The sequence below is a fragment of the Leptodactylus fuscus genome, chromosome 4 (genome assembly GCF_031893055.1).
Source record: "Leptodactylus fuscus isolate aLepFus1 chromosome 4, aLepFus1.hap2, whole genome shotgun sequence".
Lineage (NCBI taxonomy): Eukaryota > Metazoa > Chordata > Amphibia > Anura > Leptodactylidae > Leptodactylus > Leptodactylus fuscus.
The window spans coordinates 101,833,708-101,858,809 of NC_134268.1; the positions used below are offsets into that span (position 1 = coordinate 101,833,708).

The 25,102-nt window shown below is 38.9% G+C and overlaps 1 protein-coding gene across 1 annotated transcript in view; it reads left to right on the forward strand.

Moving 5' to 3' along the window:
- The window catches only part of PARD6G (par-6 family cell polarity regulator gamma), a 73,346-nt gene that overhangs the window by 28,110 nt on the left and 20,134 nt on the right, over positions 1-25,102 (forward strand). Inside the window, exon 2 of the mRNA XM_075270949.1 lies at positions 3,114-3,336. Coding sequence (XP_075127050.1) covers positions 3,114-3,336 — 223 coding nt within the window. The remainder of the gene's footprint in view (positions 1-3,113; positions 3,337-25,102) is intronic.

The window sequence follows — 25,102 nt, forward strand, 5'->3', positions numbered from 1 at the left end:
TGAAACGCGTCAGCTGGCTTTCTTTGGGAACATGGAGTTAATTTATCAGTGACCATGCCTGTAACATATACTGGAATTTTACCGATGTACCAATAAACGCTACGTTTTATCAAAAAAAGGGACTCAAGGAGTGGAGCTGGAAAATTTTTTTATTTTTTCTCTGTATAAGTTAGGCTGGGTTCACACTACCTCCGCTGTCCGCCGTGGGGTTTCCATCACAAACCCCGGGGAAACTGGACTGGAGACAGCTTTCCGGTGGTCAGCTTTAAAACCCATTCATTTGAATGGGTTTTTAAAGGGATTCAATCATTAAAATGGATTTTTTTTTTTTCTCTGCCGATGACCTCTTTCTCCTTCTGGCACGCCCTCTCCGCGACGTCTTCTTCCAATGGCTTCTTCTGGCTTTAAATGACACGCATACGCAGTCGGCTCTATCGGGTAGAGCCGACTGTGCATTCCTGAGGCCGTTTTCTTGTGGCCGCCTACACAGTACGCTCGTGTGGCCTTATCTAGCGTCCCTTCTGTCCAGTATTTGTACAGAGTTGCCTCCAGTAATTTGCATTTTGGAATATATAGTCTTTCCTTGGCGCATTGACTTTAGAAATAAAAGGAATCCCAAGACAGAGTGCAATTGAGAACATTATAGGAATTCGGATAAGCATTTAATGTTCTGTATTCAAATAGTAGGATGGTTTACTATCTTAGCACTAGACTTCTGAGCCCTGCTCTTTATGTAATATCCATAATACACTTTTATACAATGGTGTATGGTGGTGATAAACCACCCAGTGGTAAATCTTTTATATTAACATCCCATTGTAGCTCTAACTTCTAATATTCTTTAGATTTTTGGTTTCAGTGTTGTCCAAATTGAGGGCAGCATGTAATAGTACAGGAAGAGCTGAGCAGATTGATTCTGTACACTCTGTCCTTTATATTATTTCTCCTCATTCTGGGCCTAAGAGTCCAGTGAGCGGTCCTGTGATTGACACTTATCTTTGACATGAGTATGGCTACCCAATAGACTCCAAAGCCCAGAATGATCAGATGAGTAAATAAATAACGTTAAACTGAATCTTCTCCCACAAGATATATCAGCTCCTCATGCTGTATAAAATGATCATATTATCAATGCAGTTCAGTTTTCCTTTAATTTCTTTGAGGCCTGACTGTGCTTGCATCAGGATGTTGTACAGTATATACATGGCTAAGGGAATAAACAGATCTCATTGTACTTATAAATGGTAACTTTAGTGCATACTTCCTGTTTAAAGGCTTCTGTGTTTTAAGTGACTGTCCATATGAAATACATATTTCTGCTGTGGCTGCATGGCCATCTGTGTTCTATTGTACAGAGTATTCTGGATTGTAGAATGAAAATATCCTTAGAATTTTTGTACATTAATGTTATGGGGTATTCCCATCTCACAATACGGATATACTATTAAAACCTACTAGATTTGAGTCCCACCTCTTCGGCTAGATGTATAACTTCTGTACAAGTGAATGGAGAGATGTGTGCATGTGCAACCCTCTCTGATTCAGACAGGAGACAGGACCCCACTTTTGAGATAGTTACTAGTCACAGAGATGGAGCCTATGAAAATAGCCATACACACTGAGATGGGAATAATCTTATGTTGAATTTGCAGTCTGATGCAGCAGGAGGAACTGAGCAAATTGATATACAGCTTTGCAGGAAAAGGTTCAATGAAATTTGTATTTTATTCATTTAAATCCCAGCTCATGCTTGGCTAAGAGTCCAGTAGGTGGGTCTAAATAGTGATTGACGGTTTATAATCTTATCATATTAATAGAGAAGCAATGCCATGACTGTTTTGTGATAATAAGTGACTTATATGATAAATCCTCCATGGTGGAAACAGGAGATCTTACTCTAGTGTCCTTTGTGTTTTTTGCTAACCCGTACATACCCATTGCCAACCTCCTGTAGTCCATAATATCATTACAAGAGTTCAGGCTACACTCTCTTGTTTATTCCACTTATAAATTGTGAACTTCTGTTGTCTGTATTTACTAAAATACATACAGGTTTTTATTGTTTTGATTTAGTTAAGGCTTGGGTTATTACTGGGGATTAATGGAGATTGGCTGGTGACCTTTCTACAATGTATGAATAATCAATATATAGCGTCTGGGATACAGTGCACATGCTGCATGTCCTTCTGGATGTTAACTCTTTGTATGTGGATCATTTATCCTGAGAGACTGAAGATGTGGCGAGCTTTTTCTTTGTGATGCCCACCTAAAGATATAGGTCATATCATAAGTACCATCAAAATGCCTCAATGCACAGCAAGAGCAGACAGACATATTTTTTGTTTGTTAGGTAACTAGATTTAGCAGAAGGGGAAAGCAAAAGTGATTCCTTTATGTTTCCCATTCTTTAAGCTACTTTTATCTTGACTAAAAGCAAAAATGCAACTTTTCAGCAACATATGGTCTCAGCCTTAAAGGGTTTGTCCGGGATAAAAACTAATCCCTACACTAATCTAAACACCCTCATTCCCGCCTACTTTCTAAATAACATAATTTATTAAAAATATATATTTACCCATATCCCATTTGCTGGTTATCTGGTGACTATCCGTTTCCCTGTTTCCATAAACGGATCGTTACTACTACTCTCTCCCACCCCTTCATCCGCTCCATCATACTTGCATATTTTCCTTCCAGGCAGGACGGCTCCTCCCTCTTTTCAGACTTCTGGCGCTAGCTACTGACCCAGCACTGCTCTGTACTCTATAGCCGATAATCGACATCTTCTGTACTGCTCCCATGCATGCACAATAGAGATGGATCGTCTGCTGCAGAGGCCCGTGCTGGGACAATAGCTCACCACCGGCAGAAGCTCCCAGAGACACCCATAAATCACTCAAAACACTGCTAATGGTATATGGGTGCATTTATTAACTCATTAATGGCACAAACAGACCTTTCCTTAAAAAAATAAATAATAAAATTTTTTTTACCAGAAATCCCCTTTAATCCCCCTTTTTTTTTCGTGTATCTTTGTATGTATTTATGTATCTTTTAAGAAACACAAAGTAGTGTCAATGAGTTTTAATGATCTTGGTGTATTTTGTTTTCAGTATGGAGCAGAGTTTAGAAGATTCTCCTTAAATCGATATAAGCCTGGAACATTTGAGGATTTCTACAATCTTCTCCTTCAGATCCACAATATTTCCAACGTAGATGTTATGCTTGGCTACGCAGATGTCCATGGTGACCTCCTTCCAATTAACAATGATGACAATTTCTGTAAAGCTGTTTCAAGTGCCAACCCACTGCTTAGAGTCTTCATCCAAAAGCAAGGTAAGATGACCATCCTTATTGTACTATATGTTGTAGAGGTTCAATAATCTGATCTCTTATGTCATTTATTAATATGAACATTTTTATTTGGACAGTGTGTGGTAGTACATGATGTTTGGTCAAAGCATTAAAGAAAGACATTCATCTTGTTGTACTGCCAAGTGAAGTGCTAGCATGTTACTTGGATGTTTGTGTTTTAGTGGTCTAAAAGGATTAGCTGGACCACCCTGGGAGATGATGCAGACCATGTTTCTCTTGTTCTTTATATATAACTTTTTTTTGATTGTTTCATAATTTACATACTGAGAAAGGTATACTATTTTCTGAAAATGTGTAGAAAATCCCAAGACAATTTACATTTAGCTTCCCCAAGTGTGTGTGTGCTTCGTAGAAACTAGTCTGCCTTTCTTTGAGTTATGGTACTACTTACACAAGTTATAAAATAGCCTAAAGTATTTCTTTTTTATGTGGTGTTTTTTGTTTTTTTTGTGGAAATTATTCTAAGAAATTGTTTTACCATCAGAACCCACTGTGCAGAATACTGAAGGCTTATTTATATCATTCTCTTCAAGCTACTGTTATTATTAAAATAGTGTGTTCTCCAGGAACACGCAAAGCTTAACAGAGCACAAGAAGTTTTGCAGCTTTCCAATTTTGGGGCCTATTTCTGTTCCTCCATTACAAATAAATACTTTGGTTGGCCTATGAACAGTGGTACGCCCCCAACCCCCTCATCCTCTGCACAAGTGGCACATGATTGACTTCTCATTATCCTACACACAGAAAATGAGGAAAGGACTAGGCAAACAAAATCGGTGTCAACACATTTTTAGAAAAATGCAAATAGGCGTTTGGTAGTATTTGCGTGTACAATGGTTGTACAGTGGACCACAGAAGTAATATCACTGGTGGGACCTGGCGCCCCAGTATAATATTGAAGACCTAGATGAACAAACGCAGTCCATTTTGAAACAAAATTAATATGTACTATTCTGTACAAATAAAGGGCACAGTTGTGTTTTTGTAAGTGAGATTTCGTTACCTACTTGTGAAGAAAACATTCCCACATATACGCCAAATGTATTTCTCTGGTGTATGCAACCTTGTGACTTATGTTGTGTGCATATGTTACATAATAATACCCTGTCTTTTATATATATGTGTATATATATATATATATATATATATATATATATATATATATATATATATATATTTGTGGCCTCTCACTATTTCTTACACATGTTGGGAGGTCGTGTGTGCCTGGTATAGATTTATGGTATAATCCATTCAATTTTTCTGCTAGGAGTTATAGTAAGTCTGATGGACTGGGGAGTTTCTGTTCCACTCCACTTAGTTTCTTAAAAAGTGATGAGCTTGGTACCGGAGATGAGATGACCCAAAATTGCACCAATTTCAGGCTCCGTTTTAAACACTTTCTTGTTTTACCCCAGTTACTAAATCTGGGCCATAGACTTGTAGATTTAGGCCACTAGCAGAAAATAAAACCAGTAAAAGCACAGATATTTTCATATCATATAAATTATTGGAAATGGGTCCCATTTATACCGTATCCACAGGATACAGAATAAGTGGCATATCCTGGGGCCAATAGCTGGGTGTCCCAGCAATCAAAAGAACTTGGGGACCGAAAGTTCCCCCATGCTTGATGCTTGTGAATAGAGCGCATCGGTGATCCATTCACTGTTATGGGGCTGCCGCAGGTTATCACTTATCTGCTGTGCCCTGTTTTTGTTTTTTTACAGTCTGTACTTGTTTCAGTTTCTGGGTGAATTTCAATCTTGTACCATTATGTATGGCATTCACGTTGCTGTGTAATGTCTTGCTTGTCTCGGTTAGTCATTATTACTGTATTCTTGTCTTTGTACTATAGGAAGTAGAATGCTAATTTACTGCCTAGAATTTGAGATTAAATATGTTCTGTAGCTTCCTATACTTAAAAGATTAAGATTAAAATCTAGATAACTAGAGGTCATGGCAGACCTGCTGGAGTTACTGACAACTTTCTGTGTAACTGGACATGACATTTGGGTGATAAGACCTTGCCTTCAGGTAAGCAGCAATTTTTCTTAAGTATTATTGACCTCTGTTATAGTGAAACCAAGACATACAACTTTGGCTCTTTTTACTATGCTTGTAGCATGCACACAGTTTAATGGATTTAAGGGCCTATTATTTTAAGTGTTTTACAAGACTTTTTGTTTGGTCAGAACACAGCTTTTGTGGTAGTGTTGGCCCACCCCCCTACATATCTTCTATCTAGAAGCCCTTTGAACATGACCTTTACCGGCTCCATTTACAAGGAATACAGTTGACCTATGATTTGCTATAAAAGCCATGAAATGGCATTTATGTTTAATAGAACTGCAGGAAAATGGGAAGTCGACAAACACCACCTAGCAACAAATATGAGGTAGCATCACAACCGCTGCTATTGTGTGAGACTTATTTTGATAATGTTCTAATAACATCCATTTTGCATTGAATAGTCCTAGCCTGTGGTGTCATAAAGTATGTAGTAATTAATGAGAATAATTAACACGTATGTCATTATCTAAGGACTAGTCCTTTTATTACACTGGTTTCAAGACATCTTTTTAGAATTTAGCAGTGCATTGAAATGACAGGACGCGATTAATGATGTTGCACTAGCCTAAACTATGTTTTGCTGGGTTTTTGTGTTACTTGGGATATTTTCACTGCCAACTGATGTATTGAAGCTTTTGTCTTCTTCCATACAAAACCTGCAGTTCTGGTGTAGTTACTGAGGGCTCATTTATATCATACTCTTCAAACTATTGTTGAGATTATTAAATAGTATGTTCCCGAAGAACACGCAAGGGAGATGGGAGTCAAATCAGTGGGGAGTCCAATTGCTGAAATCCCCACCATTCAGGGGCTTTTGTGCCATGTTCTAAATGAAGCAATGGTTGGGATGGACACAGACCACTCCATTCATTTCAGTGGGAGCGATGGGGATAACCAAATGCTAAACTTCGATCTGCAAGTGATCCCCTGTTCTGTAGATAAAGCTCACAATAGAGAAGCACCAAAGGGTTAAATTGTGCAAAAATGGGTGCAAATGCTTTTGGTCAACAGGTTATTAACCATTTAAGTAACTCCAAAAACACACAGGCCGTACTCCAAAAATTGAACTTCAAGGCTGCTTGATAAAAGTTCTATAGGAACAGAAACGTTGTATTTGGAGACTAATAAAGTCCTTCCATTTTATTTTTCAGGGCTGCCTTTGTCATCTTAGAGCTATTCTGTAGATAGCAAATAACTTAATATGGGAATACCCCTTTAATAGTACACAAGATATGCTGAAGCTTTGTATTATATTGTGTACTGTGGAACCTGTCATTCTGTGAACTGTCTGTGTTTCTGCACCCTCAATCGATCCTTGATAAACAATGTCCTTTAGCGTTTCAGAACTAAATTAGACGTATTTATAGTACAAATATATTACAAAGCTAGAGTGTTGTTGTGTTCTGGTAGCAACTTCTGAAAAAAACCCTTTAACATCTGAGGTGCCAATATATTTTTCAGCAATTTTTTTCCAACTACCTCATACACATGAATGCTTGACCCCTAACCTCTACCAGCCACCCTACCTGATGGTTGCTTAGGAGGTGCTGTCAAGCTGAGAAGTGGAAAGTGGCAATTCATGCCCCTAGGTTTTTAAAGGAAATTACTGACTCCACTGTCTCCCATGGATTTGGTTGAAAATGGTAACAGGCATGTGCAGCCACCTCTCCTATATTTAGCTTAGAAAAGGGGGACAGAAATGGGAGGTGGATAATTGCAAACAATTGTTTGCACAGGGGCCTCCACCCAAATGAATCAATCTCTGAGTGAGTTTAATAGGTATGTGATCCATGGATGTCCCATCATTGTCAGCTATACTTCTGTGTGCTGGCTTCACCAGTCTGACAGATTGAATAGAGTGGTAGTGCACATGCTCATTCACTGCTCCTTTCAAATGGGAAGGGGGTAGGACTCTATTCTCATAATCGGTGGGGTCTCAGTGTCTATCACCATCAGTTAGACACCTGTGGATCGATGAGTTTCAGTCCTTGAACCCCATTATTGTATAGACAGCATATAGTCTATGTAGTAAGTAGATAGATTTCCTCTTTATTTGGAAGATTTGGCCAAACTATCTAACAGAAAAATCTAGGCTTTACTGCCCACAGCAGCCAGTCAAAGCTCAACTTCAATTTTAGTAAATTGGTCTGGAAAATGAAATCTATACTGTGATTAGTTGTCATGGACAGCAAGACTTAGATTACCTTTAAGACCGCTTTGGGGATGTGTGTGTGCACGTGATCTGGATCTTGGTATGAGAAAAAGATGCAGATCAAGCAAACAAGCTGCTGCTAAATAACGCCGCATCTAATGTGTGTGGTTTCTTTAAAAGGAGTGTGTGTCACTAGAACTCAGCATAGTCGCCCCCTTGTGAATTGCTTCCTCCATTGCCGAGTGAACGCTCTTTTTGTCAATATTCAAATGATCTCTTTGCAGCAGTGAGGACATCCCCACTTACCACAGTAGAGCAGTGGCAGCGCCTTTGTTGCTCCATAGAGCTCTTTTGCATATTGACCAATAGAGAGACACCAATTGACAGGTGACTCTAACCTAACGGTCTGTGAGCTGCGTTGATATGCTGGGTTCTAGTGAAACTTAAGTTTGTTTATAAATTAGGAAAATGGGCACCAACACCAATAACTTCCTTAATATAAGCCACCTTGGGGTTCAAGTCTCTGCCCCCTGTAGGCACTTCTCCCCTATGAGCAGGATTATGGGTTAGTGTCTGATTGTTAGGGGTCTGCTTGCGTGGATACCCCAGTGATCGGGCAAAAGAGAACCACAGGTTTTTTTGAGTGCTTAATTTAAATCTGTTGCCACCCTTCTGTTCACTTCTATGGAACTGAATAGAGCAGTGCTGACATGTACAGTGTGTCCCAGTGGATGAATCCCCCGTGATCAGACATTTGTCCCACTCCTATGTATCTTTATAACAATCAAGTCTTGTATTCAATCTACTCTATAGTAATACCATCATCAAAATCAGTAACTGTTAAAGAATCCAGATTTTGTTTTCTTGGAGCAGGCAGGCACTTTCTTAAATAAGCCTTTACTACCATGTGTATTTAAAGCGGTTTAGTTCATAAATGTTTTAGTTTTTTCTTCAATCCTCTCTGAGTGTGTCATCATTTGTGTCCCCTTAAACGAGACTTGTCCCAGTTATGTCACTTTCATGTTAAAATGGAATATAATGTTAGAAAATAGACTAAGCTGAAACCGATTGCCTGGTTAAAATGGTATATCTGAACACTGCATGTTCCCAGCTAAATATAGGGAGCGATACCTAAGTATCTAACATAAACTGTTTATCTTATCCTGAGGGAACATCTGGATAAACATTCAGCAAAGCATGTGTGACACTGATATATATTTTTCTTTATCTTGTAGTTTCTCTATTCTAAGTTACTGTCTACATAACGTATGTACCATTACATCATGTAATTGTGGGCAAATGGCATTTGGAATTTTGAAATAATATAATTATTACTTATTTATACATTTATTTTATTTTGATTACTATTTACAAAGTTTTTTTAACCTCTTCCCACTGTGGGCATTTTTCAATTTTGGTTTTCTGTTTTTGACTGTCCCCCCCCCCCCCCTTCCAAAGCCCATAACCTTTTTTATTTTTCCACTCCCAGAGCCATATAAGGTCTTAATGTTTGTGGTACAAATTGTTCTTCATGATAGTACTATTAATTACTCTGCAATATACTGGGAAGCTGGAAAAAAAATTAAGAATGGGGTGTATTTGTACTGGCTTCGTTTTTACGGCGTTCACTGTGCAGCCAAAATGACATGTCACCTATATTCTATGTTTCGGTACGATTCTGGGAATACCAAATTTATATGGTATTATTTTAACCCCTTAACAAAAATCCATTTACAAATATGCAAAAATATTTTTCACGTACGGTAGACTTGGCGTTTTCGGACACAGGGATACCTAATATGTATGCGTTTCAAAGTATTTATATACTTTTATATGTGTTGTGCGGAAAGGGGGGTGATTTGAATTTTTTTTATACATTTTATATATTTTTTTTATTTTTTGTTTTGTATTTATTAGACCCGCTAGGGGTCTTGAACCCCAGGGGGTCTGCTCAATAATGCAATGCATTACACTGATAATGCATTGCAAAAAAATGTCATTTCTATTGCAGGCTACATAGAGTAGCCTGCAATAGAAGGTATAGAATGACAGGCCGGAGAGCCTTTACAAGGCACCAGAGAGATTAATGCCCACAATAGGTGCAGACTTTAGCACATGGTATCTGTTGTATAAAACAGCAGACACCGGGCAGCTATTACTAGTATGGCGGATGTGGGGAAGGGGTTAAAGGGAGTCTGTCATGCAGAACAGCCAGTGGTGTAATGAATGACCACCATGATGGCGGTAGAGGAAAGCCTGGTTTCCCGATCATTATACATATTGTAAATAACCTGCAGCTGGGCCCCTTTTCCACTAGATGCCAGCCCAGGGGATGGTACTAAAAATAAAAAAATAGTAAAATAACAGATCTTACTTCAGCGGATTTTTCTGAGAATAATTTGTGTTTTTATTTAACATGCGTTTTTGGACAAGTAGAGCGGTATATTATGAGGTTTTGGCCTATACGGCCTTCATCAGTCTGAGAATGCTTGACTGGAAGAGTAAAGCAAATAGATGCCAAAAATGTAAAGCTCTGGGAAAGCTGGGTAGGATTGGTCCAATAAGCCTGTAGAAAAGGGTGGGTGCAGGGTATACATGAGTAGCACCCTATTACAATGGTACAGCGCTCAAATAAGAAATACTTATACTCTCCTCTTCAGGGCTTCCGACGATTCCCGGCATCCTCTCTAGGACTCTTCTGGCCTACGTGACTGCGGTGGCCCAATGACAGGCCCCAGCAGTGACACATAACATGCAGAAGAGGACTGAAGAAGATGCTGAAGAGTCTCTGAGTCAGAGTGAAGATGCCAAGAGAGGATTGGTCCCAACTCTGACTCCACTGCCCTGATTATACTGACTTCCAATATAAAGGAAGCCATTGTTCCCAGTAACTGGCCTATATAGATGTGCAAAAAATCATATTGGTTGGTAACACATTGTCCTGTGTAAGAGAGGGTCTATAGCTCTATGACCTCTACAGTGTGTTTGTGTGTGTGTTTGTGTGTGTGTTAATAAGGAGTGAAATCACGTATTGTGACCGGAAGATTCTGTGTCTTATCTGCATGTACATAATAGCTGTGCTGATATGTCAGGTGGCCACTGAAAGGAATTCTCCTTCTGAATTTTGGGTTATTAGTCACAACATAACCGAAACAGAGTCAACACAATGAATCGTTGTGACCTTGTTCATATTGATTATTTCAACTATTTTTGCCTCCATGTCCTCCTGTCTCAATGTGCTATTGGCTAAAGGATCTGTCACAAACTCTATACTATCCAATCAGGATTGCTGTTTGAATAACTGAAACCAAATGTCAGTATCATGTAGGGTTGTGCCACTAATCAAATTAAAGGGGTTTTGCAGACCTTTGATAACATGGCTGCTTTCTTCTCAGGAAGTGACATCATACTTGTTGGTCACATGACCGTGCTGCAGCTCAGTCCCATTCATTTTAAAGGGATGGAGATGAGTCATCGCCATGTGACCAACAGATATGTCACTTCCTGAGGAGAAGAAAGCAGCCATGTTTTGCCAAGTCCTGCGCTCTTCTTTTTTTTCACTACTTCAAATAACTGAATTTTATCAATGCTAGCCCTGCCCTGGATCTGATATACTCCATGCAGGATTTCTCTGTCTGTTGCGAACTATGATTAACAGATTAAATTTTTTTGTTTTTTTTAGGTAAAAATCGCCCATTGCTAGTGTCGTGGCATGTAAATAGCTGATGAGCATCTGATACTAAGAATTGTGTTTCTAGGGTTTTATTAGTGATCCTTCAGCTGATGTCTGACCACACCTTGGCTTGAATCTAACATTTATTGGCTGTGCTTGTCTATCACCTGAACACAGCTGTCATTTCACTAGTAGATATGATTAATACATCTACTATTCTGGATTAGGATTGTATTTGTATTAGGATTATATTACCATACAGTCACAAAGACATGAAGTGTTCCTTTATTCATTATTTTATTACTGCTATAATCATTTAGAGGCCGCATGCTAGGATTTACAATTCCGCACTGTGTTCCAAGTCTGACTGTGAACAAATATGTTGAGAAGGTGGTGTATGTATTTGTGGAGTCCAAAAGCCCATATGTGTCTGGGTTCAGTTAACCCCCGGATTAATTCAGATTTAAAGGGGTTGTTCTAGATCAAACAGAATTGAAGTAGGGGCAATAGAAAAAAAAAAAAAACTTTGTCGCTGCTGCTCCTGGACCATTTTTGTTTAGGGCATTTGTGATAATATTACATTGTCATCACGTGACTGCTGCATCCTATCACTACCAATGACCAGGAGGTGGAATGCATGATTTTAATGATGACAGGTGCAATTTACAGCAAACAGCCCCTTTTGGCCAATGACACAGTAAAAGACTGTAGCTGCCAGTATGGGCAAACATATGCAACTGGAGATATGATCATTCATACGACAATCTTTTGACCATCGGCCCACTTTTATCTAATGTCTATGCCTATCTTTAGGCTAGGCATGAGGAAATCAAACTCTCCACACCTGCTGCCCCAGTGACAACAGCAAAATTCACCTATCACAAAGTGTAACATCTATTCGTCCACACCAGGGGTAGGGAATGTACGGCTCTCCAGCTGTTGCAAAACTACAACTCCCAGCATGCGTACTTGCTCTTCTGTTCTTGGAACTCCCATGGAAGTGAATGGAGCATGCTGGGAGTTGTAGTTTCACAGCAGCTGGAGAGCCAAAGGTTCCCTATCCCTGGTCCACACTATGGTTTATTCACATGACACATGCAGTAAACCTTTCCTACAGATGCAAAGGACGTAGACCTGTAGGCTCCCATTGTACCTATGAAGGTCATCCACCTATTAATATGGGAACTCCTCTCACTAGAAATAGTGACATCCTTTACCTTTCTTCACTATTTCTTGTATATGATAAACCTATGTTCATACTGTGTATTGTGTTGCAGCTTTCTCTGGAGACAATAGTATTGAGTAATGTGAAACCCATCCATCCTCTCATTTTGGAACCATATTGTGAATTAGGATCGTCTCCTACAAATTTAGTTACACTTGGCTAATCTGTAGGTCTAAAAAGACTTTGTGCTTATTCCATCCCTCAGGTTCATGGATTGCTCCGTTAAAGCGTATATATATTTCACTATAAGCAATGTGGTACCCAGTGTTTGTACCTATGGCACTCCCATTGCGTGTGGATTGGTAGGTTAGTGTTGTGGGCATGCATGTCTGATCTTGGGTTTTCCATGTCACTTACGTGTTTCCTACCTCCTCCAAGTACTGACTAATGAAAACCTTTTTGCCTGCGGTCCTCTTCCTCTTACTGCTGAGTTATTCATTCTCTCTAGCATTAGATAATGTGGAGACTTGAGGTTATTTCCCTAGAATAGCTCCAAAATTTGACTTTTCTCTAGTTCATGGGGGATGCTGTGGTTTTATTTCCATAATTTTTTTTTCTGGCATCTCTTTCATAGCAATCGCAGGTCATAGAACAGCTTTACCTTTTCCTTCCTCACACAGGAGAAATAAATCCTTTTTTTTTTTTTTTTTTTTCAAATTACTTGGCAGTCTTTTTATTTCCTTTACTAGCAAACTGTGCACAGTATGTGCAGGTTGCACATACAAATAATACAAAACCATGGTAAAAGTAGGCGTGAAAGTGCATAAAGCTATCAATCTAATAGAAATTCACAGCACTGCCCAGTATCTGCAGGTTTCCTATTATATTATGCCTTAGTAGTCTGTGTTCCCCATTATCTTGAAGGATATGCTTCAGTGCAGTAAAACACAATCTTAACCGCTTCTCAGACTCAAAATCCCACCATTAGAGGTCCTGAGCCCCACAGGTCAGATATTGTGCACTACTTGCAACATCATGCCATTATCTTTTTGACTGCTTACCCAGCCTGTTGCCCCTGCATCTTCTGCACTACTTGCTACAGTTTTTTTTTTTTTTTTACTAAAAATGGCTTAGGCTTCGTTTAACATCTGCATTACGAGACTCTGTTGCAAATTCTGCTGTAAATCGATGGAGAGGAAACTCTGCGGACACCATTCTAGTCTATGGGTTCCACGGATAACCACTGTTTTAGTGGGCGTGCTCTCCATCGTTCGGGTTCCATGGCGAATACAAATAACTGAGAGCAGCTGCAAGTGTAAACCTAGCCTTAGATGTACTATTGGTTTGCTAAGCAGTTATCTATTACAGACTGGTCTAGGCCATATTTTTTTTCAATGTCATATATGTTCTAAGTTTTAATCCCTAAAGTCAGTGATTTTAGGGGGAATATTTCCGCCTAGGTTATTGTACTATATGCAGTTTGGAAGAGACCTGTCAGTCAAGACAAATCATGTTGGGGAGGAGCAGAGGGGAGCGACAAAGTGGACACTTCTTTCTGTGACTGGATCTTCTTCACTGCAGTGCTGTTTGTAATTGGGAATCCTGTCAATATTTCATGTCCGTGTTTGCGCAGCATAAATCTACAGAGTGCCTCCATTTTAAGGCTTTGTTCACATGATTGTGATGTAGATCATGACTGATTTGTGGATGTCCTGCACCCCTTTTCACAGAACCCTCAGACTCTCTAGAGAGATCTGTGAAAATGGTCAAAAACATCACCTGTTTTTTATGGACCACGTGAACAATCCATCATAACAAAATAGTCATGTGAATATGTCCATGGGATTGCACTAAGTTTACTGCAGATGTGTGATGGCTGTTTTCACATTATTGTGAAAGAAGTCTAATACTTAATGAAGGCTCTGAACACGTGCATAAAAATATTAAGTAAACTTGGTCTATATCATTGTAAATGTTCAGTGTTGATGCCTAATGTACTTTACTAGTAGCGAGACACAGAACTGAAATGCTACAGTTTTTCTGTGCTTTGCTGAAAATCTGCAACAACAAAAAGAATCCACCAAATGGTGTAGTTTTTGTTGGTTTCTTTCAGGAAATACTACATATGTTCTGTAGATTTCCCTCTTTGCATCAAATCTAAAATGATCACAGTATTTCTGCTCCGTGCATGTCGCCACTCCGTGCATGTCTTTACATGCTTGACTGTATCTAAGCTGGTGACTAAATTGCCTATAGGGATATTGTATCTCTAAACCATTCTTAAGAGAAGTTTACCACCTCCCCAATGCATGTTCAACTTTGTTACAAAGCATATTACACTGATAAACAACATACCTTTGTTATATATGTGTTGCTTTTGTAAGTTCGGAGAAAAACATTGAAGTCTTTTGTAAATGAGGCAGGTGGTGCTACACCTCCCTGCAGGACTGCTTTTGCCACTCAGACCTCTGCCATCTCCTGCCTGTGCCACCCTCATGCTGATATGCCATTACCTATCCTACTCAAACAGTAAGAGCATTGCTCCTGGGAATGAAAGCCCGAAAAGTGATATACACAAAAAGGTATGTTGTTTAACACACTAATGTGCTCCGTAATACAACTTTAAATGAGAATATAACTCCGAATTTTAGGCACTGTAAGGTAGTGCTATTTTGTAAAGGTGCCTTGCTAGGCATCTTAAATCAATGCATCTGTTTAAAAAAAATAAAAATATATATATATATATATATATATATATATATATATATATATATATATATTATATAAAAAATAATCTTTCCTTTGTTGGCACACGTGCAGTTTGGGCTGTAAGCTGGACGGTCCTTGCTTAGATCTATGGTGGTGAGAGTACAAGAGACTATGCAGGAGCCCTGAGGTCAGATGCTGACACTAATAATAATTATTAATAATAATCATCATCATTCTGTGTAAGGTATCCTGCTGATAGCAGGTCACATAGACTTGTTCCAGTAAGTAACACACCTCCTGCTTGCAATCTCCCTGCAACGGCAGAGAAACACATGGTACATCACTGACCTTTGAAATGCCTAACATCAGAGGCAGGTGACCTCCATTCTATTAAAAATAGAATTAGTGTTGTTTTTCCTAACACTTTGTGCTTTGCACTGAATGTTTCCTTCAGCAATTTGCTTTAACACCAGTAGACTATCAGTATGATTGAGCTTATTCTGGGTGCTACATAAGTGAACGAGAATTTTCACATTCCTGCCCCCATCCCCATTGCTGCAATTTTTAGCTCCAGCTTATTTTCCCTTCTCTCACCACAGAATGCTCTGATTTTGTCCTTGTTTACTGCAGTATCATATGCAAATCCTACTTCCAGTTCTTGCATGTTTTACCTGTAAGCATTGTTCAATTCTGCACAGATTCACTATTGGATGACTTGTGCTTATATGCTATAGTGCCTCTTACAACGCCACTAGGAGCAGGCCTTACGAAGGTGTCAAAAGAGTAAGTGGGGTGGTTCTAGGCTTTTTAACCCATTGATTTCAATGTGTTCTGCGCATTAAATGGAACCCATTGACGTCAATGGGAGTCTTTTTATCAGCGCTGATTCTGCCACGAGTTATCGTGCCAGAATCAGCGCCACATTACTCTGTGCGATTCCCCCTTTAACATGCTACTCTGATGCCTGGTTAAAGTATCCAACCGGGGTTGTGTTGTACTGCTGTAGCCCTTTCCTAAGTTCTGCTTTGGTCGTGTGACCTGAACCTCCCATACACTCTAGGCTTTAACGTCTCACAAATGGATCTCCAGAAAGCAATCGCCATATTGAGTAATGCTTATGTCCAGAAGCTTAGTTGGGGCTTTAACCAAAGTATATATCTAAGTTGCCTATACACAGGAGTTTTTTTTCTCCTATGGGGCTATTACTGATCCCTGGCTTCCATCTTCAGTGTGCTTCCCAATGCAAAACAGCTATGACAAGACTCCTGTAACCACGAGAGCCATGAATTTGGTTTGACCATATCCTTATCTTAATATTATATATTGAATAGCATACAGATCATTGTTTAAAAGAAATCTAAACCTCCAGGACCGTGATGAGACTGGCAATGGGATCGTACAATAGGCAGCATAAGGCATCTTCCATGTCTGGAGATGGAGGATAGTTTTATACTTGACCATTCTCATAAGTAAATTCGACAGATCCTGATAACAATTACATTATGTTGATAGCATTTGTATTTTCTTGTATTAGTGTGACAAGAAAAGGAAATGTAATGTTGTTTCCCTTAGAAATCTGGTATAATCCTTTTCTATTATAAAGTAAAGTGGTGTATTTTGTATTTATCTTTAGTGTTCACATAATAGTGTGTGTATTTGTATAGAAAACTGAAGTACTCTGCACAGAGTCTATCACATAACTAAACAGGGTGATAATGCTCGCATTGTGGAGAGTGGTATTGTTACTGCTTATCCTGTGGTAGGCTTCAATATTTGCCTTTGTCATATCGTATTTTATGTCTTTTATACATTTGTTGACTTTTTCAAGTAAAGGTATTTTGAGGTCAGTGAGTGGTTTTGTTCCTTTTCACATCAAACCAGGGCTTATATTTGTGTAAAAGTGAATAATTGTACATTTTCTATGTTCTTATGCGTCCATTCACTTTGACCTTGATAGGCAAGGTGAAAAAATACAGCATTTGACTTTATGTACGCTATTCTGGTACTTGTCCTCCTAGATATTCGTTAGTATATCTTGATAGATAAAGATGCAGCAGAGTTAAATTCTCATTCAAGTATAACTCCTGGTCAAAAATTGTTAATTTGTATACAATTGTAAATTAATTGATTAAATTACACGATCAGGTCTAGTGACCGTGCCTAGTAAATATGACTGAATACCTTTAGGGGTGCTCTGTATATAGTCACCATTTTCAAGATCTGTCAGTGAAAAGCATTCCTTGTTTACATCCAGAGACCCATAAGACAGTCACAGATACATTGTATTCAGCTGTCAGAACAGTAGATGTGCTCTTTTGATATTAGAATTAATCATAGTTTTGCTGTTTGTTTTTTTTTGCTTGTTTTTAACTGAAGTCACTAAATGAAGTCGGTTTTGCAGCATTTTTTTTTCTCCTGACTATTTCAGCTGAAAAATTCAGACATGATGGACCATCGGACACTAGCTGTCGGACACCGACGCTATTGTGAACCCGTAGCATTTAGCTGTCCGCTTGAAAAATCGGACATCTTTTTAAACGGACACTTAAGGACTACCACGAACACTAAAGGACACTACATGATGTCCCATTTTAAATGATGCAAATTGTAACGGACACAGCTAGTGTCCAATGCTAAAATCTTCTGTGGACATTAGCATTGGACGCTAGCTGTCGGACACCGACGCTAGTGTGAACTCTGGGCTCTGTTCATGTCCTTCGTTGTCTGGATCTGTTTTTTTTCTGTCTGTTTTTCTGTGCTACTGGTCCTTTTGAGGGATCAGAAGAACACACAAGAAATATCACAGGGCATAGAAGGGACTGTCCATTAGGTAAGGCTTTTTTCACAAAAGGCTCAGAATGGGTTAAAAATAAAATCTGTGAGTCTTGTCTCTCCCACCCTGCACCTACAGTCTCCTGCTAACTGAGCCCCCACTACCTGGTCCCCTTCCACACATAGGCAATGCTGCACAGTTACTGACTGAGGCCGGTCACAATTCTGCCATCCATTGGCTAAGCAGTCCCTGTGTGTCAGAAGGGACCAGGATACAGAGATCAGCATCTGAACAAGTGAGGAGTGGGTGATAGAAGTATTGCTTGTAATTTATTTACCCATTGTGTCCTATTAGTCTATAGATAAAAGCAGAAAATCCAATTAAAGTCTAGTATAGCAATGGACAGTAGATGGGTCTTAGATCCAGACATAGAGTTGGCTAATACATACATGTTTCACTGCTGCCGGCCCCATCTATCATAATATAATACATCAGGGAATTATCATGTTTAGATTCTCTAATGTTTTCTGCGAGCATCTACCATAGCTTAGAAAATGAAATGTGCCACAGCTATGCCACATCTCTCTCCTGCTGTTTGGCTAGCGGCATGCGGTGCGCTTCTATAAAACTCGTCACTCGAGGCCTAATGCAAAAGCTCTTATTATGAATAAGTAGATGAGTGAGTGCTTGAATATTTTCCAATGGAGGAGTTTCAGAAAGGAGAGCTGAGGAAAAGTGCTGCAGCAGCAAATGTGTCATAAGGAAAAACAATTTGCCATCCAAGAACAACTTTATTTTTCTTTCCCCATAGAGGAAGTGTTTACTATTTTCAGCTGTGTGGGATTTCTCTCTCACTTGTTTTTTTTTTTTTTTTTTTTTTTTATTAGAAATATTGTCACCTGTAATTTTTATATTAAGTGATGATCCTTTCATTTTTCTAAGTCAGTTATGACATACAGGTTGCCTCAGACTGTAAGGTACTATTCTTTACAATAACTTTTTATTAACTTCTGAGATCTATATAATTTTTGTCTGGTCCCTGTTGGTGATTTCTCCTCAACGGCCCCTTTTTGATCACCACAAGTTTCACTCAAAGTTTGATAACATTAATACTGATAATCCGTTACTTTAGGAAGTTTACAGACATAAATATATATACCTTTTAGGAAGAGAAGACACCTGGGCTGTAGTGCTTGACGAAATACACACCATACAAGTAGCAGTCCTCGAAATCTGCTGTTGTGAGCATTTTGTAGTGCAAAGAACTCAGCAGAATTAGACACTATTCATGGTCTATTACATTATTTTTATACAAATACCAATTATTGTCTTGAGCAGTAACCCCAAACTTACTGGGCCCAGTCCCTAGCAATTACTCATTGCCATCTCTTTTGTAGGCCTACCCTGGATCTTCTGTCCATTTCTTCATGCCACATCTAGGCCATGGCAAAGTGGTTTATCAGTACCTCCCCTTTCCCACTAGCACCCAGCACCTTGGGTATTGACCCATTAACCCCCCTTCCACCACCACCAAAGTCCCAGCTACAACCATCTGCTGCATCTACCCTATATCCCTAGAACACACAATACATAAAGCAGCACCCACAGACCAACTCAACTTACTCTTGTCCTGAGAACTCTACACAGGTTTCCCAAAGAAGACTTTTTGGGGCAAGAACGTACAATGCTGATGGGGTGAAATTGTTCATTTTGGGAAGGTTTAGACACATAGTTGATATCTACTTCTAATATAAAACCTTGCCATTGCCAAAACTGTAACTGACAACATCAGTATTTCAGATGTTCAGTTCTGTAAAATGTCTCCAGTTTCTCCAGATGGTTGAAAACATAGCTTAATGTGTATTTCCGAGACAGTCTGCACCTTGTCTGCATCTATGTGTATGCGCTGAACATTTTATGCTTTAAACATCAATTAATTTTTCAGCAGATTCTTCTTCTGTACCTTTGATGGCTGGCACTCCAGATGTATCAGAAAGCGATTCACGTACAGTGACGTGTTCACCGTCATCCATGTATCGATGCTTCCCTTGCCCTACTAGTGGAGTCGATGACATTTAGAACAGCTGGACGCCACATTTTTTGCATACATATTGAATTGTGGCTGTGTCACATTCTTTAAAGTACAGAGCCAGGCTTGGATATAAGAACCTTGTAGCTGAATAGCAAATGTTGGATACTGTGGTGGAAGCAAAAACGAGGGAACATTTTCCTGTGGTGTTATTAATGTATTTGGGTATTGCATTGATCAGATGTGGTGTTTATAGGCTGGGTTGGTTACGGTGTGTTTGTCAGAACTGTAAATTTGGAGCTGTTTCGATGATGCTGGTTGTGCTAACACAGTGGGTGCTGACATGTCTCTCACTTCTAAATGCTGCTGAGAAACAAGGTTCCGATAGAGTATTACTTATTATGTTACTGTACACACTGGGCAGATAAATAAATACATGCCAGAATTGTGGCATAAATTGCACTAAAAAAAAAAACCCTGTGTACATGCTTTCCACCGCAACAATGTTTTAGACATCTTCCAATTATTTGTGCGCCTTGTATGACGTGGGTGGGGCTTGTTGAAAACTGGGCATGACTTAATGTACTGAACTGTGAGCCAGAAATTGTGCCAAAATTTCAGCCAGGGTGACGATTTTTTTGTGCCAAACATTTGTTGGAAAGTAAGCCATCCAATAACTGTTGTAAAGTTATACTAGACCTTGTGAAGGTATACAAACATTAGACAGTTTGGAAAATCTGCTGCAGTTTCCTAAAACTGTCTAGTCTAACTTGGCACTGTCTAAAAGTTAAACTAAAACAGTTTATCTGCCCCAGTATATTCAATAGAAAAAGTGGAGCATGTCTTGTCTAAGAGTAGGTATGTCGTGTATGTGAACCCTCAAGCTGGCCTCTGCCTTTCTACGTAATAGCATGAGGTTACGTAGACAACATTCAAGTCACATGAAATTTTTCTGCTATGTGAATAGCGCAAGTAACATGCATAACATTGAATGTGAGCATTCTCCCACGTACTACATGCATATACTGGTATGCAATTTTCCAACAGTTTTTGCATCATATTAAAGGTCAGTAAAATAAAGCTGGCCTTATATACATAATGTTTTATGCAGACAACAGATCTGATAAGTATAATTGTCTGTAGATAAGTGTCAGTGCTTGTACTACGTTCAAGGATTCTGTTACCCTCTGCACATTTTTTTGCCCTTTTTGGGCAGGAACTACACGGACTCCATTATAGTTTCTGGGGTCCGCAGGTTTCCGTGGGTAACTGCTTTTTAAAGCGGATTAGGTTTCCGCTTAAGAACTCCCGGGTGGAAACCCAAACACAGATATGAACCTAGCCTAAGAGCAGTTTATACGGGTGATGATAATCTTTTATACGCGATCACTGTTCTGTGAGATTGCTTGAAGTAGGATACTGACAAACTACAATGACTGCCACATAGTGTTCTGGTCATGCCATGGTCAGTGCTGTGTTGTCTGAGGGTTTCATTGGAGTAGAAGCATCCTTTTCTAGAAGTTTCTGACTTCCTTCTTATTCCAAATCATATGTGGAGGAATTTATTAACAGTTTTTAAAATGTTTTGTTTTGGTTTTTTTCTTGATGTAGAGAGTCACATTTTGGAATACACAGATTATGCACTAAAAACTGTCTTTTTTTCTGACACTCACATCGCTTTCATTAAAAGTGGATGGTGCATGATAGTGAATAGGCAGACTGTGGCCTTAGTAGCATGACACAGTTGCAAGCAGGACTTTTCTCTCTGCCGATTTCAGTATAAAATCATTGGAAGTCGGGTGAACCACATTATAGTCTATGGAGTCCATGGGTTTCCGCATGTAACCGCTTTTTTTTAAGGAGATAGGTTTTCCATCTTTTGGATCCCCAAGCTGACCTAAAGGACAGAAACCTGAACACTAGTGTGAACCAAGCGTTACTAAGCTGTTCTCCTGCTTCTTGTCTTCAATCTGACTGCTTGTTTACATTATATCCTGCTCCTTATTCAGCCTCACACATCTCTATGGAGCAGACTGGTTAATCTACTGCTTTATTCTGTGTATTATCAGCATCTCCTCTACAAGGAAGCAGTTGTAGATAAGAAGACAAACCATACAGTTTTTTTGGTAGGTGTCTGCCTATTCATGTGACAGTTTTATAATGAAAATAGCATAGTAAAACAAGAGTATATGTAAACATAGAAATGAATGCTAAAAGCAAACAGAAGAAAATCTTGCCACGTGTTTGCCAATCTGCAGTCCATATCGCATGTTGTTAAAACAAGCTTGTCGCAGCTAGAGCAGCCATGAGATCTTTATCTTGAGATGCGGAGAAAGATGCAAACTTTTCCTAATAGCTGGAAAAGTGACATGTGACAATGATGTGAAAGTTTTACAACTGTTGCATATGCAAAGGGTCCGCAAACTGAAGTGTCTATAGACTGTACACCAGTTAGCAATGCCTGTTTTATTTTGGGATAATTGAGGTCTTGGTCTTGCATAAACAGACCATTTTCCTGTAAGAGTAGGGCTGAGGCTACTGAAGTACATCTTATATGTAATCCTCTGCATTCTTGTAAGGGTTTGGGGCCTCAGATCACATTCTTGTTTTCACTTTATTACTTTTCATCTTGTTTGGCAATAAATATGTGTGTTATTCCAAGCTTTAGTCTGATCCTTTGTAGCATCTGGCATTCCAGGGACGTTCCTTGCTCGGGAACACCTGGTCTAGGAGAGTGTTTGTTGATAACTGATGCTGCTGTTTTATGAGTCAAGGCAGTGTTTTCTGAACGTAGACAGGGAGCATAAGGCTTTGTGTCATGCTATATGAAGTTTGCATTGTGGCATCATAAGATGGTATCAAGTGGTTGTGTGTTCACATTGCAACATGTGACCAACTATGAATATAAAACAACTGTTGCAAACCTTCATGCGATCTCCATGTGTCTTTGCTATTATACATTTCATTGCAAGTTGTATGCTACTGCGACTTGCTTGCGACATGTCTGATTATCATCAAATTGCATCCCAAAAAATATTTATGCAAATGAAATCGTGCAAATGTTTTTAGTCTTGTGACTTTCTGTTGTGCTGACCTAGCCTAATGAGAATGAATTGACTGGGGCTTCAGCCTAGGCCAACTTACTGTTTTGTAACTATTTTAGACAGCCAGACTTCATACATGTTACATTCAAGTCACAAATGAAATATCATAGATTGTAAGCTCTCTTGAGCAGGGCCCTCAGTCCCATTGTGTGAAATTAAGTTCTTTGTTATGTATCAGTCTGTATCTGAACCTTACAAATTGTACAGTGCTGCGGAATATGTTGGCGCTATATAAATAAAATGTATTATTGTTATAAATACAAGTTTATTGAAAAGTCACATATAATTTGCAACCAAAGTCTAACAGTGTTGGATTTTCTTGTGACTGTTATGTCCCTCTTGTGTGAGGTCACAGATCGAAATACAACCATTGACAATCATGAGATGCTATGTAGTAAAGTGACGTGTTGTTATATAGTCCTAGCCTTAAAATGTGAGCTCTCCTTTGGCTTAACACCACTACTGGATGAATGCTAAATGTCAGCAAAGTAGAATTAATAGAATCAACAGTAGAAATAAAGTAGTGGCTCACCAGATCTCCATTTTATGGTCCAATCTTCAGGGTGCACGGCTAGAAAATCCCAGACTCCTGGGGCAGACGACAACACGTATGATGCAAAATATATTCCAGTCTGCACTCCTGAGATGTCCTTTTTCTTAAAATTTAACTTTTAATTTTCCATGTATAAAATGGGTAAATACAATACATACAAAACAACGTGACAGTGAAGACACAAAAGTGTTTTTAAAATCCCATTTTCAAGGTCTGGCTTGTAGAATTGACTATCGAGTTGTTTCCTATTGCAGTCTCACCCATCCTTAACTTGTGCAAAAACAAGCTTTAAACCATATCATCATCATAGACATATAGCGCAACCTGCCTGAAAAGCAATGCTGGCAGACGTGGTCATTGAGGGCATAAAGGGTACCTTTATGTATCTCAGAAGTTTTGATCAGACAGGGTCCAGGGGATGATCTCTAGTTAGAATACTATAACAAGAGCTATACCCCTTTCTTTCTGACTTTCTATGAATCTGTTTGTCTCAAGAGGAACAGTTGTCTGCCAAAAAATCATTTGCCCATTGGCTATCTAAAGTGTATGACCAACTTAACTCTGTGTTGAACATTGTATATTGGATGGCCTCTTCATGGGTCAAAGATCTAGTCTGTAGATAAAAAAAAAAAAAAAAAAACTTACAAACTGAAAAACGTTATTGAAAGGGAACTGCGTGACACCCAAGATACCCTAATTTTTAGCAAAGACTGCACCCCACAGGAATATCTGCTTTAGTTTTGCTTTTATTTGTAATGAATATTAGAGAGTCACATTAGAAATGTCGCCAAAATTCAAGTATATCCAGTAGTATTGATTCAGGGAACATGAAGATATGCGACTGGAGGCACTGTGGAGAAAGCGCAATGTCTTTCCAATCGAGAAGGGGGACATGAGGACAGAGCAACTTACACATTGTAAGTTGCCCGATCAAGAGTTATGTCATATTCATATGAATTAAAACTACAAGCAGTTATAACTGTGGAGTGCAAGCTCTTTATTATTATTATTATTATTATTATTATTATTATTATTATTATTATTAATATATTCTATTTCTTGCCTTTTCTCACAGTGGCCTCAGAGAGAAGTTTTTCAGTGATTCTCTGGTGCAATCTCCATTGAGGCTTGTGCTTATCTGTTATCTAGAGTGGAGAATGGATCTGAGTCAAACTGGAGGAATTTTCTCATTCTGTTACTACTCAGGCCTTGATATCTGTTGATTTGACAGTACATTTTGCTGAGTGTTTGCTAAAAGGGGGTTGTGGTTCTTGTAGACTCCTTACACTTGCCTTCAAGCCTTACTTCATGAAGCTATAATTTCCATATAGACTGAGAGAGGTCTGCGCTCATTTGCAATAGCTACAGAACATCTGAATATCTCTTCTTGAAATAAGAATTATGTTTTTTTTTTTTTTTCTTTAGCATTATTAAAAGGTTTTACATAAATTCACAGTGTCCTGATCCCCCATATGTCTTTTACGCTACGGCCACCATGA